At 42.9% G+C, this 17,536-nt stretch overlaps 1 protein-coding gene across 1 annotated transcript in view; it reads left to right on the top strand.

The window, feature by feature from the left end:
• The first annotated feature begins 3,479 nt into the window (after positions 1-3,479).
• Positions 3,480-17,536, top strand: part of LOC127581569 (ephrin type-A receptor 7) — a 382,237-nt gene continuing 368,180 nt past the window's right edge. Inside the window, 1 exon segment of the mRNA XM_052036035.1 lies at positions 3,480-4,098. Within this exon segment, the coding sequence (XP_051891995.1) occupies positions 3,495-4,098 (604 nt within the window). The 5' untranslated portion in view covers positions 3,480-3,494.

The raw sequence follows: 17,536 nt of genomic DNA, 5'->3' as shown, positions 1-17,536 counted from the left end.
ATATTGGAGGGAAAAGCAGAGCAGTGATAGGTGGACAAAAGAAGGGAGGTGGGGTGGGCACAGGGAGGTGATGGGTAGATGCAGGTAAGAGATGGTGATAGGCAGGTGTGGGGGAGGGGAGAGCAGATCCACTGGGGGATGGGGCAGAGGTAAGAAGAGGAAAAAAAGCATGGTGGGGGGGAGTTACTTAAAGTGGGAGAATTCAACGTTCATGCCATTCGGCTGCAAGGTTCCAAGACAAAATGAGGTGCTGTTCCTCCAGTTTGCGCTTGGAATTCTCCTGGCAGTGGAGGAGGCCAAGGACTGACATATCAGTGATAGTGTGGGAGGGGGAGTTGAAGTGACCGGCAATGGGGAGATGCAGGTCGCAGTTACAGGCAGTGTAGGTGTTCTCCGAAACAGTTACTTAGTCTGCGTTTGGTCTCACCAGTGTAGAGGAGGCCACACTTGGAGCACCGAATGCAGTAGATGATATTAAGGGAGGTGCAGGTCAATCTCTGACTCGCCTGAAAGGACTGTTTGGGTCACTGGATGGAGGTAATGTAGGGGCAGGTGTTGCACCTATGGTGGGGGCAGTGGAAAATTCCCAGGGTGGAAGTGGGTTGGGTGGGGTGAAGAGGGAGTCGCGGAGAGAATCTTCCCTGGAAAAGGAAGAAAAGGGTGGGGAGGGGAAGATGTGCTTGCTGGTGGGGTCCCATTGGAGGTGGCGGAGAATGATGTGTTGGATATGTTGGCTGGTGGGATGAAATGTGAGGACAAGGAGAACCCTATCTCTGTTGGGTCTGGGAGGGGTGGGGGTGAGAGCAGAGGTGTGGGAAATGGCAGAGATATGGGCGCGAGCTCTCGCGATCACAGTCGGGGGGAAATTGACACAAAATCAGTGGTGAAATAATTGGTGAGGAGTTAACAAAGCGAACTTCTGAAAATGAACAATTAGCAGGAGAGCATTTTAGAATTCATGGCTGTGATAGTCGCAGAAGATTTTGGCTTCGCTGTGATTGAGGCTTCATGGACTGATTATTGAGGAGAGCACTTACAGCCACTAAAACTTTATCCCATTAGTTTGAATTTAATTATAATCACACTTCTGGCATACTGGAGCACAGAATGGGTAGATGCAATGTCATGCTCCCTCCACTCAGCCCTAATAATGCTGCTTATTGAGCTGGATTCAGACTCTAATGCACAACCCTGTCCAGGACCTGATAATGTAAAAAAAAATAAATAAGTTATCTATTTAACTACCTAATAAGAAAATTTTGGATGGGAAAGTCAAAACAAAGTAGTTGTCAAAAAATATATAAATTAATAATATGGATATAAGATTTGGACAAGGGGAAGTTGAATATATTGTACCTCATGGTATGTTTATTGGAGGAACTCAGTAGCATATTAGGAGATTAGACACATCTATTCAGGGAGAAGGCCATTAAGGTCCTTGAGCCCAATTTTCCCCCTTTCAGTTAGATTATGCCCAATCTATAACCTTAACTTCATCCACTTGCCATGTTCCAGAACACTAAACGTCCTCGCCAAAACAAAAACCTGCCATTTAGTTTTGATCTTTTCAATTGGTCTAAGCTCAGAGTGCAATTCTTTCTAACATCAGCTCTGCAGAGCCTGGCTCCAAAATTAAGCTAATGTCCCATTGTTCTACCCTTCCTAACCAAAGTGAATCACTTCCCACTGCGCTAACGAGTCTTTTCATCTGGAATGTCTCCATTGGATCATCCCTTAAATCCTGGACAGGCACCTCGCTTTGGACATGATAAGCCGTTAGCAATATCTAGGACTTGAATCTTTCAGTTCTTAGTTTTGAATTACTTTTTATTGTTTTATATTTGTGTTCACAAAATTAGATATTTTGGTTATTTAAAACACAACACTCAAGATACATCAGCTTTCAGTCTCTATGAAGCACGATTAAGTTGAAATCCATAATAAAACAACTTAAGATGAGCTCTGGTTTTATATTTATCATTATTTCGACAAAACCTTCAGGTTTGGCCGTATGATCAAGAACTTTTTGCCCTGTGCCCTTATTCCACCCACACCTTCCCTCCACTGCGCGTGCCCCCCATTTAATTTTACCACCCACATGCCACAGACCAGCTCATGCCACAAACCAGTGAGATTGGTCATGAGTCTGAAAAGCCTTTGCAAGCCACATGCTGCATTATCAAGTGGAAATCAATGAAACTGTTTGGCTCAGCAGAGGAAATTAAAATAAAACAAAACTGCAGAAGCTAGAAATCTGAAATATAAACAGAAATTGCTGGAAGCCCTCAGCAAGTCAGGCAGTGTCTGTGGAGAGAGAAACAGTTACTATTTCAGGTTAAAGACCCTTTTTCAGGTCTTTGACCTGAAAAGTTAACTCTCTTCCTGCAGATGCTGCCTGATGTGCTATGTTTTTCAGGTGTTTTCTGCTTCTATTCAAAGTTCAGCACAGCTTTATCACCGAAAAGGATGACTTTACAGGTACAGTGGGGGAGGAAGGCATTTCCTTTTGAGTTTTTGTTAGTTAAAACTTAAATATTTGACTATGATGCTCTATTAAAATCTTTAAATGTGACAAAAGAGGCAGGGAGATTGACGTCACTTGCTGAGCACCTGCACTCTGTCCACAATGATCATCTGGAACTCCAGGTTGCGAGCCATTTGAATTCCTCTTCCCATTCCCACACTGACCTGTCTGTCCTTGGTCTCCTCCATTGCCAGGGTGAGGCCAAATGCAAACTAAAAGAACAGCACCTCATATAGTGCCTAGGTAGTCTACAATCTGATGGCATTAATATTGAATTCTCCAGTTTCAGTTAACCTGCTCCCCCTCTGTCCCTTTTCTCTCTCTTTCTGATCTACCCAGGCCCTCTCACCCACACCCTTCTTTCCAACTCCGTCCCCCGAGCCTGTTATCTCCTAGTTTCTTTCCCCTCCCTCAACTACTCCATCCGCCCATCACCCTCTCACTCCTCCCACTTGGTCCCATCTACCCGCTCCAGTTCCCTTATTTGGCTCCACTTTTCACCTTCCTTTCTCGTCAGATTCCATCATCTGCAGCCCGTTGTTGCCTCCACCTGTCACCTCCCAGCCTCTGTCACCATCTCCACCCTTCCCTCCCTCCACCTGACTCCATCTGCTAATCACCCCTCCTCACCTGGATCCACCTATCGTTTACCAGTTCCTGCCCCACCCCTCCCCATCACCTCTTTATACTGGATATCTCCCCTGTATCTTTCAGTCCAGATGAAAGGTCTTGACGTGAAATGTTGACTGTCCATTCCCCTCCACAGATGCTGCCTGACCTGCTGAGCTTATTCACCAACTCATTTTCTGTTCCACATTCTGGCATCTGTAGCCTCTTGTGTCTGCAAACTACTGATGGTTTTGTTTTTGGGAATTTTAAGTTTTGTTTTGTCTTCTCTCCTCAGTGGGAAGAGATCAGCGGGGTGGATGAAAACTATAAACCAATTCGCACTTATCAAGTCTGTAATGTCATGTCTTCCAATCAAAACAATTGGCTGCAGACGGGATGGATTACTCGACGGAATGGACAGAGAATCTTCATTGAATTGAAGTTCACTTTGAGAGACTGCAACAGCATCCCAGGCGTGGTTGGGACATGCAAAGAGACATTCAATCTATACTATATTGAGTCAGACAATGACATTGGCAGAAACATTATGGAGAGCAAGTACGTGAAAATTGACACCATAGCAGCGGATGAGAGCTTCACACAAGGAGACCTTGGTGAGCGCAAAATGAAACTTAACACCGAAGTTCGCGAGATTGAGCACCTTGTCAGGAAAGGATTTCATCTCGGGTTCCAGGACGTAGGAGCTTGTGTGGCTCTTGTTTCAGTGAGAGTTTATTACAAAACTTGTCTTTCCACAGTGCAAAGTTTGGCAGTCTTTCCAGACACTGTGGCAGAAGCTGCCTTTTCGACCCTGGTTGAAGTGCGGGGATCATGTATCAATGACTCTGAAGCAGAAATGGATAACCCTCCAAGGATGCACTGCAGTGCAGAAGGTGACTGGCTGGTACCGATTGGGAAATGTACTTGCAGTGCTGGGTATCAGGAGAAAGCTGGCAGGTGTGAAGGTAAGCTCGGTTGGAGTACGTTACGGCGAACATCTCAGAGCATGCCAGCTTTGAATTAATAAAGTAGAATCACAGCAATTAAACCTGTCCAAACTGGATTTGTGGTAAAGTTACTGGATTTGTGGTAAAGTTACTAGATCTTCTTTAATGCTAGGCTGTGATAAAGACAGATAAAGCTGTGTTTGTTGCACACCTGCAGCTGCCTACGTGTGCTCTTGTGGGACGTTGTCTTGAGGTACTGCAGTTCTTGGAATGTTGAACACATGATCCTGTTAGGGTGGGGAGGTGTTTACGTGGCAATGCTACTTTTGTCATCCTCGATAGTGGAAGTGTAAATGAACTGCTGGCGCTCACCTTGTGGATAATTTGTACCACAGCTAGAGTGGGTGATGTACATTGAGTCTCTCATAGTGTCACAGAGGGATACAAGACAGAAACGAGCCCTTTGGCCCACCAAGTCCTTGTCAAGCACCCATTTATACCAATCCCATTTTTTAAACTCTCCCAGCATTGCCATCAACTTCCCTCAGATTCTACTGCTCACCAACAAACCCGAGGCAATTTATTATGGCCAATTAACCTATTAGCTCGCATGCCTTTGGGACGTGGGAGGAAATTGGAACACCTGGGGAAAACCCACACAGTCTCAGGGAGAACGTGCAAGATCCACACAGACAGTACGGAGATCTGGATTGAATCCAGTCTCTCACGCCGTGAGGCAGCAGCTCTACTGGCTGTGCCACTGTGCTGCCCTTTGTCTCAGAAGAAGACTGCCTTGTTGTTCATGGCTGGAATAGTCCAGGTGAGTGGCGTGTTGCAAAGCACAACACTCCTTACGACCTGGTGATGTTGGAGAGGTTTTGAGGTGGGCTGCTCAGAATGGATATGCAGCCACTGCCCTACTCTTTTCACTATATTGTTGAAATAATTTCAGCGTCCGGTCAGTGGTGAAAGTCAGCTCTGACTTCATTATCTGGTATTTGGGCATGAAAGTCAAATGCCAGCCTGTCCTACTGACATTCAGGATCTGCCATTAGCTGGCATGGCCTCATTTGTTATCATAAGATATGCAAGAGAAAGTTTGTTTCCTCTGGTTGAGCAGGTGGGCACCGAGCAGACCAGGTGACCGTTTTGCAGAACACCTGTGCTCTGTCCATAACCGCGACCTGCATCTCCCCATTGCCAGTCACTTCAACACCCCCTCCCACACTATCACTGATATGTCAGTCCTCAGCCTCCTCCACTGCCAGGAGAATTCCAAGCGCAAACTGGAGGAACAGCACCTCATTTTCTATCTTGGAACCTTGCAGCCTAACGGCATGAACATTGAATTCTCCCACTTTAGGTAATCCCTACCCCCCCACCATGTTTCTTCTCTTCTTCCCTTTCCTAGCTATCTCTTTTTTTTCCAACTTTTTTTTCCCTTTCTCTCCTTACCTTTGACCCATCCCCCGGTGGATCTGCTCACCCCTCCTCCCCCGCACCTGCCTATCGTTATCTCTTGCCTGCATCTACCTATCATCACCTTGTGTACACCCGGCCTCCCCTCTTTTGTCCACCTATCACTGCTCTGTTTTTCTCTCTTATATGTTGGGCTTCCTCTTTTCCTATCTTCAGTCTTGAAGAAGGGTCCTGACCCGAACCGTTGACTGGCTGCTTTTCTTCACAGATGCTGCCCGGTCTGCTGAGTTCCTCCAGCATCATCATGTTTTTCATATTGATAGTTTTGTGGATGCGGAGGACTGGATTCTCTCCTATGCATGTCATTATTCAGGCTTTGTGGGTCTCTGCAGACCTGTTAAGGTGTAGTATCTTGCAGGCTGGTAGCTACTCAGTGAGGTTAGTTTCTGTGTTCTCCCAGAAAAGAACATCAAAAAAACCCACAAGTGCTGGAAATCTGAGACAAAAACAGAAAATGCTGTAAACATACAGCTGTTCAGAAAGCATCTATGGAAAGAGAAACAGTTAACATACTAGTTCTGGACCCTTCATCAGAATACTGTTCCCTGAACATACTCCCTGCTGTTATTTGCTCAAGGATTGGGCAATGGGTGAGACATCTCACTAATGTATAAACACTAAGTTAGCAATTGAGGTTTTTTTTCCTCCCGTGTGAGGTACCATTACACCTCCCCACTTTCTCTGTGTTTAGATAATAGGTGATAGATTCTGCTTTGTCTGCTCCTCTGGCAGCAAGTAGCATATTGCAAAAGAGAGGCTACAGCCAAACTGTCCCAACTTCACCATCAGTGACACACTGGAGAGAGAAAAAGGCATTATATTTATTTGGCTCCTTTTTTTTTTCCTTTTCTTTCATTGCCCCAAAGTGCTTCCAGGTGAAATCAAGGAATACAAACTGTGATATTCTGCATTCCCAACCTATTGTGTCTATGGGAATGTACAATCATGTATTCATTATTCACCATGTACATCTGGGAACCGATATACACACAATAATATTCCCAAAAAAAGCAGCTAAATGAAGGAGCAGGTAACCCGTTTTGATATTAGTTGAGTGGAAAATATTGGACAGGAGTCTCTTCCGACATCTTATTTAGCAATTTATAAGGAGAGACAGGATAGGCTGGGACTTTTTCCATGGAGCAAAGGAGGCTGATGGGGTGATCTTATAGAAAATTATGAGGGGCATAGATAATGTAGATGGTCAGTCTTTTTCCCAGTGTAGGGGAGTCTAAATCTAGAAGGCATAGATTTAAGGTGAGGGGGGAAAGATTTAAAGGGGACCTGAGAGGCCTGTTTTTCTCCCAGAGGATGGTGGGTAAATGGAATGAGCTGCCAGATATAGTGGTAGATACTTGGACAGGTACATGAATAGAAAAGTTTCAGAGGGATATGGGCCAAATCAGGCAAGTAGAACTAGCTCAGGAAGGTACCTTGGTCAGCCTGGATGAGTTGGACAAAAGGACCTGCTTCCAGGTTGTATGATCCTCTGACTCTATTATTCAAAGAAGTTCTTTGCTGGCAAAAATTTTGAACAAAGTGAGTAAAAGCAGCACTGGCCAGGACTAGTGGAATAAACACCAAGAAGTTCATCAGATTAATGCACTGCAGTCTAGTTTGGTTGTCATTATCATTGAAATCATCACTTGTTCTTTGAAGATGTGATGGATGTATAGAGAATGGATTGGACCTTGTTCTCAGCAGCTTTGTTCTCGTGTTCCAAGCCATATTTCTTTATATGTGTTCATTCATAGACACCATACCGTATTGGAACAAGAGTAGGTGGTTTTCTGGGTGTTTCTAGGTAGCATTCTTTTCTCACACCAAACCCAGATAAGCAAGACATTCATCCAATTTGCTCTGGGCAGGTTTACCTCAGCAACTCTGTTTCCTTCTCTAATTTAAAAGTGAGGAGCTTGGGATATTCTAAGTCTGTGATAGGGCACCACATGGTGCAAGTTTTATAAATGAATGTCAGTGAGAATTCACTATTTTATTTAACTGGCACCCCACTTCTTTACAGCCATAGTAGCCCATCTGGTTTGCACAATCTTTGGGACAGAAGAATGCTGTAGATTGGGATTGATACTCAGTGGGTCGAGCTCTGACTGTACACTTCTCAAGGTCACAGACACTCTGTGGTTAAAAATCCTACTGTGCCTGATCCTGGTGAATTCAAGGAATGCAAGTTGAAATTCCAAACTCCTAGTCTACAATTTTCTGCTCATGGGAATGTATAAATTTGCATACACTGTGATTTTTAACCCTTAATGAATTGAATGTCATTTTGCTCTATTTCTATTTTGAAGCTATTTCTGGCTATGCAGGATGCATGCTCTCCCTCTTGTGTGAATTTTTGGAAACATGCATTACCTTTTGTATGGTAAGCCTTGTGCTTCCAGGCCAGAATATTGTAACTGTAGAGAAGAAAGAACAAACTAGGACTTATACTGTGTCTGTTACAGTCTTAGCTGTCTCAGTGCTTTAAGGTCAACTACATAGCTTTGAAGTGTAGTCACTGTAATGCAGGATGCAACAAAATAAATTAAAGATCACCTCTTTTTGGCTTTGGCCAATGGATAAATATTGAACACGACACTGGGCAGAACTTTCCTGGCCTTAGATATAGAGTGACAGGATCTTTTGCATCCTCCTGTGAATGGAGACAGGACCTCACTTTCATGCATCATTAAGAAGATGGTTCCTCATACAGTGCAGTTTCTGCACAGTAGTGAACTATCGGCCTGGAGTTCCACCTCAGCTGTGTACCAGGAATTGTACCCATGATCTACTGTCTCCAGAAAGAATGCTACTGCTCTTCCATGGCTCATGCCTAATATTTAATTGTTAATTCTAAACAGTACTGTGAGAGCTCCCATGGGGAGCTGAATGTTCTGAATCTCCATACACCATTCAGTTTTCCCATTGGTTCACTGGAGATTGATCACTCCTTAGGCATTCCCTTAGGATGAATTACTTCCATTCCAGTTCTGTGGATTCTAAGGTGACTGACGAGGCCAATTTTGGAATCATAGATGCTTCCACAGAGGAAGGATGCTGTTGATTCAGATTCAGGTTAGCTTATTGTCATATACACCAGGAGGTAATGAAATTCCTTGCTCACAGAGTAAACAGTATACACAGTAATAATAAATACAGCAACAAGCACAGAAACAATGGAATGGTGCAAAGTATAGTAGTGCAAACTGAGGTAGTGTGAAAAGAAATGCTAAAACGACAATAATAGAAGAGGTAGAAAAAGGTTTCGAGGTAGCACCGCCAGGAAGGGGATGTGAAAGAGGTGATTGGTTCAGAAGTCTGACAGCAGTGGGGAAGAAGCTGCTCTTGAGTCTGGTCGTCTGGGCTTTCAAGCTCCTGTATCTTCTCCTAGAAGGTAGAAGAAAGAAAAGGGAATGGCCAGGGTGGCAGGCAACTTTGACGATACTGTTAGCAGTATTTGATACAATGCACCGTGAAGATGGACTGGATGGAAGAATGTGATGAGCCTGTGATGGACTGGGCAGTGTTTACCGCTCTCTGCAGATTCCAGTGGTCCAGAGCAGAGCCATATCAGGCTGAGATGCTACTTTCTATAGTGCATCTGTAGAAGTTCGAGAGAATCCTTGTGGACAATCCGAACCTTCTTCGATGCCTAAAAAAGTACATGTGCTGACAGGGTAGGTGGGTAGTTTGTGAGGCAGTGCACTCCATCCACCATTTACCCTGAGTTCTTTTGCACTTCTGATGCATGGACCCAAAGTTCTCAGTGCCATCCTCCATGCACCTTCTGCACTTTGAGCAGTCATGGACCAGGGATTCCCAGGAATCACTGGGAATGTTGCAGCTTTCTCAAAGTGTTTTTTAGAATATCCTTGAATCTTATCCTCTGTCCACCTTGTAATCTCTTCCCATAACAGAGCCGAATAGTGTCTGTTTTGTGAGTCTAATATTGGATGTGTAAGCAGCATTCCCTGCCCAACAGAGCTGACTGAGTGCTTTCAAGGCATCAACACTAGAGATGTTGGTCTGACGGTGGACACTGGACATTGGTTCCTTTTCCTTCCAGTGGATTTGGAGGATTTTGTGGAGACAGTGTTGGTAGTCTCTTTCCAATGCCTTGACATGCCTGCTGTAGGTAGTCCAGAAGCATATAGGAAGGCAGAGGTCTCCACTGCCTGTTAGACCATGAGTCTTTCACCAGGTTTACCAGCTCTTTGAGCTTCCTTTGCCTCAGGTGGCCAAAGGCACACTGATACCCTTTAAATTTGCTTTTGGATCTTTGAACTATATAGAAAACTTGACTCAATTCATGACAGTTTGTTGAGTGCAATGAGTAGAAAATCTCACAATGTAACCTTTAGTGGCCATACCAATGACTTGGAGGTCATCTGATAAAGCCAGAAAGTTGTGTATTAGTATTTTGGAGTTCAGCATCACTGTTTGACCCATCAGACATTGTTCCAGTGTGTCCACTGAAGTGTTCCCAACCAATTTGCTCCAACATTTACTAATTACAGGCAAAGCAAAACCCATGTTTTGTAAACTCGTATTACATCACAATGTATTTCAGAACTATTGCTCTTTCAAATAGAGTTGTCACAGTAATGCCATCAAGTTGTTTTTTTCAGTTTCTTCTGGGCTCTGAGTAATTGACTTTTTCACCAATCAATGAAGTGGAGAAGTAGATGTGATGCTCTGAAACTTGTAAAGATCTGTCCTGGTTAACCTGTTGGTAAACCTGCCTCTTTGTCCTACACTACAAAGCAGGTTGTTAGCCTGTCACTTGTAATGCACAAGTCTGTGCCTTTATAAGGTTACTTACTCCATTTATATAAGGTAGAAAAGCACGTGCCCGCAGAATGGATGGGGAGACTTTAGTTCACTTTCTTCTGCTATTTTTGACTAATTGAGTTATTCAAACACTTGGTGCCAGCTGTATTCAGAACTGCATATAATTTGTTGTGTCCTTCAACCAGTACAATACTGGGACTGAAAATCCTTTGAGCAACTTGATCGGAACCTCTCGGTTTCAAAATCCTCTACTTAAAGGGAATCATTGGATTATGAAATCTGTCTCCACATATATACCATAAATGATCCTTGCCATTCTATGCCCCAAAAATACAGATGTTGAAATAAATACCAGCTTGAGTTGAGCATTTGTTGAAACTCATTATTGCCGTCTGTTGTCTTTCTGCAAGTTCTATGTTAGCTTTCAGCTGTGCTGGGTGAATCAGTTAAGTTCTGAACAAGTGTTCTTTTAGAGTTTAAATTACTATTGTAACCACCTCCTAGACTTAAAAAGATCAACAGTGATTGCAATCTATAAGCGAATATTTTTTGTAAATGCCTTTCATTCTCCAATAATTGTAATTTGTAAGACAAAAAGATTTCAATGAAAATACTCTCTACAGTAAAGCACAAAATGTGGTTATTTGGGCCTGGTTTGCCAGTTCCCTATCTAAAACATGCTTCAGACAGAGTTAGGGTTAGACAGGAGAGTGACACCTTGAGGCCAACTTTAACCTTTTAAAGTCACAGAGTCACACAGTGTGGAAACGGGTTCTCCAGCCCACTGAGTTTGTGCCGACCATCAAATACCCATTTACACAAATCCTACCCTAATCCAATTTTATCCTTGCCATATTCCCATCAGTCCCTCACAGATTCAACTATACCCCCACACACTAGAGCAACTTACATTTACCACTTAACCTAAGAATCTGAGCATCTTTGGGATAGAGAAGCAGCACAGAAGCAGGTCCTTTTGGTCCATGAGTCTGCACTGCACCATCAACCACCCTTTTGCACTAATTCTACGTTAATCCCTTTTTTTAATATACCTTCTTGTCAACTCTCCCTAGATTTTACCCCTCACCTATACCCGAGACAATTTACAGAGGCCAATTATTCTACCAACCAGCACATCTTTGAGCTGTGGGAGGAAACCGAAACACCTGATGAAACCCACATTGTCGCAGGGCGAACATGTAAACAGCACATGGATGACACTGGTGGTCAGGATTGAACCCATGTTGCTGGGGCTGTGAGGCAGCAGCTCTACCAGTTATGCCACTGTGTCACTTTCCTTCTGTTAATTCTGGTGAATTATGCCCATACAGAATGTTTCAAGACAGCTCTCTTCACTTACGTGCCCAACTGTTACTGATATTTTCCCATTCACCTGCACACTGAGATGATGGAAGAATGTTCCATTTCCATTTCAGGTTATTAGATTTTAAAAATTAAATTTGGGACGTTCTTGCTCCCCATATTCTGAGTGGCAATGACCAATTTTTGTATGTTGCCTTTGGAAATTGACAATATGTATGTCTATTCTTCAACTGGCCAATATTCCCAGTTTGATAGTAACTGAAGTAATAGCTATGAATACAGTTCAGTCACATTTTTGCCACCTATTTTGAAGCATTCCCTGTTTTGCTCCAATTTTATTTTTTTGGGGGAAGAAAACCGTATGGAGCCCACACAGTGGACTCGTTCTCCACTGGTACTGATAGTTTGAGCTGTCTTGTACCTTCTCCTGTGCTGATGGTTTGCTCACATCTATTGACTGAATCCCTGACATTCAGGAGACAAGGGTGCTGTATTTTCAGACACGAGGGGAAACTAATTTGGAGAAGTTTTCCAAACTAACAGGTTGAACGTTGGGACAACTGATTTGACTGATTTGGCTCCTTCCTCTTGCTCCGATTGGACATGTGACTTACATGATGTAAATGAGGCCCAGCGATTAACGAAGACCAAGCCTTAATCTGTTGATGCTAACTTAATCCTGATTAAAATCCACTGTATTTTAAACTGGGATATGTGTGGAGATTGTCAACTCATCCCAATAAGATTGTCATAGTTTGTGAGGATAATAAACCTTGACTCTTTCTGTCTCGAGGGAATCTCCTTGTCTTCTCCATTTATTTCATTCCCCGCACCACTCAATACTGAGAAATGGGGAGAGTGGAGAAGATTTTACCGCAGCTGAAGGCCCGGATGTTTGGAAGCATTCCCTTGTCCATTTTATCAGCATTTGTCTGTGTTTTTGTTAGTCATTGAAATTGAAAAGATGTTCACGAACATTAGGAGCTCTCAAATAAACCTCTGTTTCCCGGCAGAAAGCACTATAAATATAAGCTATTCACAACACATTGTCAGTCTTTGGTAGGTGGAATTAAGGAAATTGTGAAGCCTTTCTCCCTCACATCAAGTGGTTCAGGCAGATTGTGCATTTTGTAGCGGTACAACTTGCTGGAGCTTTTGTTGCAATTATCTGGGTTTGATAATACAAAGCAAAAAGTACCACGTATGGAAGATGTCAAAATCAATGATTGCATTCATTGAAACCCACTCAGTTTCTCAAAGTTGTAATGTCAATCTAAGCTGTTCAGTCAATTGTACTAACAAAGGGAGAACCTGGTTATCTCCTTGACGTTCACCAAACCCTTATCATCAACACCTCTGAGCAAAAACTCACGTGGACCAGCCACATAAATACTAGGGCTGCAAGAGCAGGTCAGAGGCTGGGTATCCTGCGAAAAAATGACTCAACTCCTGACACTTAAGTCTTTCTCCATCCATAAGACACAAGTCAGGAGCATGTAGAATGCTTTCAACTTGCCTTAACGAATGCAGCTTCAATGACACTTACTGAGCTTTAACAGCACTCGGGACAAAGCAGCCTATTTGATTGGTACCAATGGTGCATCTTGGCTGCAGTGTGTGCTGTTTACAAAATGCAGTGCAGTTACTCTGCTAAGCTACTTGGACAGCACCTCCCAAACCCCTGAATTCTACCTCCAAGAAGGACATGGAGAGTGGACACATGAGAACATCACCACCTACAGGTTCCCCTCTAAGCCACCCACTATCCTGACTTGGAAATATATTGTCAGTCCTTGATTGTCGCTGAGCCCTAATCCTGGAACATCCTCCGCAGCAGCAATGTGGGAGTATCTTAACCAGAAAGACTGCAGCAGTTCAAGAAGGCAGCTCCCCATCAACTTCTAAAAGGACAAATGGGAATGGACAGTGCCCAAAACCTGAAAAATGAAAGAAAAAGTCCAGCTTGTTTTTTTTTGTTCACAACTCTTAAGTAGAGATTTTGACAAAAAAAAACTGTCCCAAATCACAACCCTGAAGTCCCACATCACCAGGTTCAAGAACAGTTACTTTCCTTCACCATTCAGCTCTTGAACCAACCTGCACAACCCTAATCACTACCTCAGTATAGCAACACTATGACCATGTTGCACTTCAATGGACTTTGTTTTGTTTTGGTTCGAATTGTGCTCTTTCTTGTCTAATTTATGTTTCTCTTGTGATGTTGTGTCTCTAATGCTACGTGCCTGTGATGCTGCTGCAAATAAGTTTTTCATTGCACCAGTGCTTACATGTACTAGTACATATGACAAACTCGACTCTGACTCTATTAAAAATAAAGCCAGATCTATTTTTCAAGAAAATATCATTCAAACAGGCATGAATTCACAATTGCAAAAAGATGCATTACCAAGTGTTTTCCATTGTTTTAAAAATATAAATTCCAAGCAGTTCTGGGAGGATGGTCTCGGGATTTGCAGTGGAGATATTGTTTGCACTTTCTTGTTTGAAAAGTCCAAAATCACAAGGGCATTGTCTCAGGACAAGTGGTTGGATACTTAGGGCTGAGATGAGAAGAAATTCCTTTATGCAGAGGGTTATGAATTATTGTAATTCTCTCACTCAGAGGGCAGTGACTGCTCCAGCTGAGACTGTTTCTTGGACACTAAGCCAATCAAGGATATGGAGATCAGGCGGGAAAATGCATTTGAGATGCAGGATCAGCCACGATTTTACTGAATGGTTCGAGGGGCCAGATGGCCTTCTCCTGTTATTTCAGATGCTCTGTGTTTTTTTTGATATATAAAGGTATGCTGATTTGTACCCAGATTGTTTCACTTAGCTTGCAAATTCTGTGTGCGATCACATTATATTTTAACCCCAGCCTCTGATGAACAGTCTTTATTAAACCATCATATCTAATGTATTTCATCAGCCATCTGCTGCTATGTTCTCTTCTTTAAACTTTCAGACTGGTGTATTAGTTTAAGCTGATTAGTGAATAAGAAATTTTGAATATCTTTAAGCAATTTGTGTGCTTAGTCCTTATTCTTGGATTTTGTTTCTAAATTCTGAATAATTAAATTTAGTTTGGTGCAAACCTGAGTGGTGATACTAAATTTTAAATGTATTGAGATAATAAAAGAACACTTCAATCCTTTCATTTGGAGATGGGTACATTTAAGTCTGCTGGGATTCTTACTGTGCCAATCTTTCACAATATTCTTCTAAATGAATGTTGCTACCAGATATTAGAAACCATACCATTATCTAAGCTACCTTTGCAGACACTTGGAGGTCTGAGGCCAGCAGTTATCCAAATTATAGTCGGATAGTATATAGACTGTCTTGATTGACTGGGCCTTGTGGAATTTGAAAGTACAAACCAGAGCTGTTGCTTGCTAACATTATTTGTTCACAAGTAATGAAGGACAGAAAGAGACATCCAAATTGGGAACACTGACAGGCAATCAATCCTAAAGATAGATTTACATTTATAGTGCCGTTCCTGACCCCAGGGGTGACCTGAAACACTTCAGTCAATGAAATAATTTTGAATCATTGTCTGCATTACAACTGTGACAATTTGTACATAGCAAAGCCCTACAAATACGTTGTGATGACGGTCAGATTATCTGTTTTTGTGATGTTCTTCATGGGATAATTATTTGTCAGGACACCAGAAAGAGCTTCCCTGTTCTTGTTCAAAATAATGCCTTTGAATCTTTATTTGTCCAGCTGAGATGGTGTCTAGAGCCCTGCTATAATGTTTGCCTACCGTGCCACGCTTTCTCAATCCTTGACTGTAATGTCAGCCTATCCTTTTGCCCTCAGGTCTCAAATAGGATTTCAATCAACAATCTCTAACTTGAAGCTGGGAATTTATGGTCTGAGCCACAACAAATGCTCAAAGCTTTTTTGCTTTGTCCAAAGAGATTTTTTTTTGACACGAGGTGTTACATTCTGCTTGTTGGCTAAATAATGCTTCCAATACTTATTTTCTTTCACCGTCTCTGTTGAACAAGGCATCCCATGGGTTCAGTGTTGAAGACTTTTCAGCTTTCCCTATAACATCAAGATTTCCTGCTACCCTGCAGTTTCTTCATCACTCACTATCACCACACTCAGAGTTGATAGTCTAGTTGGATAATTGGTCAAAATATGAAAATGTTAATCCCAGGAAAAAATTGGTAACTGATCCTGGAATTTTCATTAGCATAAGCCAAAGCACCTTGTACATTTGCCTGACTTGCTTTGGAGGGCTGCTTCCCAAAATAAAGCAAGTTGCTCTCCAAACTCCGAAAGCTTCCCACATGAGCTTTGTCAATTTTGAATACGAACCACCAACCCTAATAGATGCAGAATCAAAAGAACCTCAGTAGACACAAGAGTCTGCAGATGCTGGAACCTGGAGCAACCCATGAGATGCTGGAGGAACTCAGCGGGTCGGGCAGCATCTGTGGACAGAAATGGGCAGTCAGCATTTCAGGTCGAGACCCTTCATCTGGACTGAAAGATAGAGGGGAGATGGCCAGTATTAAAGAGGTGAGGTGAAGTGATCAGTGGATCTATTGAGGAGGGGTGATAGGCAGATGGAGGAGGGAAGAGTGGAACTAGTGACAGAGGCCGGGAGGTGACAGGTGGAGGCAACAAAGGGGCTGCCGATGGTGGAATCTGATGGGAGAGGAAGGTGGACCATGGAACCAAATAAGGGAGGTGGGGAGAGCAGATGGGAACAGTGGGGGGAGGGGTGTGTAGGCGATGGACTGGGTGGAGGAAGGGGAAGAGGGTACTCGGGGGCTTGGAGGAACAGGGTAGATCAGGAGGAGAGAGAAAAGGGACAGAGGGGACAGTTTACCTGAAACTGGAGAATTATAACCTCATTAATAACCTTATTATGAGGACACAAGAGGGTGAAAATGCTGGAATCTGGAGCAACAAATGACATCAGGCAATCCTCGCGTCCACTGGGTTCAATCAGCCCATCACAGAGGAGGTCAAAAGTCAGCTGACACCTTAACTCCGAGGTGTAGCTCTATTTTAGGTTCATAACATTTTATTTATCAAAATTTATACCAACCCATAATAGGACATGTTTCTAGTAAAACTGTGGTGAATCTGTACTTTGGACTACATTGGAATACTCTAAATTGCACATTCCCTAAACTTGAACATAGGTTGTTCTGATCCGGACACAGATTATAGATTTATAGGCAGCATGGGTCGTTCATTGGGTTAAGGAGTAGGTAAGCATAGATTCATAATCATACAGCACGGAAACAGGCCCTTCAGCCCACCATGTCCATGCCACCCATCAAGGACCTATCCATATAAGTCCCATTTAGCAGCACTTGGTCCGAAACATGGCGAATGTTTTCCTTCTTTCTGTATCCCTTCCACTGTAGAGGTGATGTGGTCAGTTGTAAAGCCTCCACCATCTACTATCTCAATACAGGATAGACTGAGGACGTTCCTCCTGCCTGGGTTGGTATTTCACAAACCAATACAGCTATCCACTAAGGACCTCAACTGGATCTCATTCAACCTCTCCTTACACTGTGCAAATTGAGAATCTCCCAAAAAAAGTCCCGAGATTCCTGATTTTAATTTGTCTGTTTATGTTATTGCATGTGTTACCTTACTATACTCTCTTGTGCACAATACACCATAACAGCATTTATTTAATAAATAAAAACAGCTTTCTATCTTGTTATCATTTGCAACAGCCAAGACTTGCTTGGCAGGCAGCCTTCGGCAGCCATCTGCTTGAGAAGGATTTATGTGGTGAGTCTCTTGAGACCTTCTGTAATGTTTCCACAGTTCTTTGTATTGGATGTAAACAATCATATTCTCTGGAGGAAAATAT

Source organism: Pristis pectinata, chromosome 22 (genome assembly GCF_009764475.1).
Source record: "Pristis pectinata isolate sPriPec2 chromosome 22, sPriPec2.1.pri, whole genome shotgun sequence".
In the NCBI taxonomy this organism is placed as follows: Eukaryota; Metazoa; Chordata; class Chondrichthyes; order Rhinopristiformes; family Pristidae; genus Pristis; species Pristis pectinata.
Note: the sequence above shows the minus strand (reverse complement) of the source record. Positions and strands in the feature narration are given on the sequence as shown.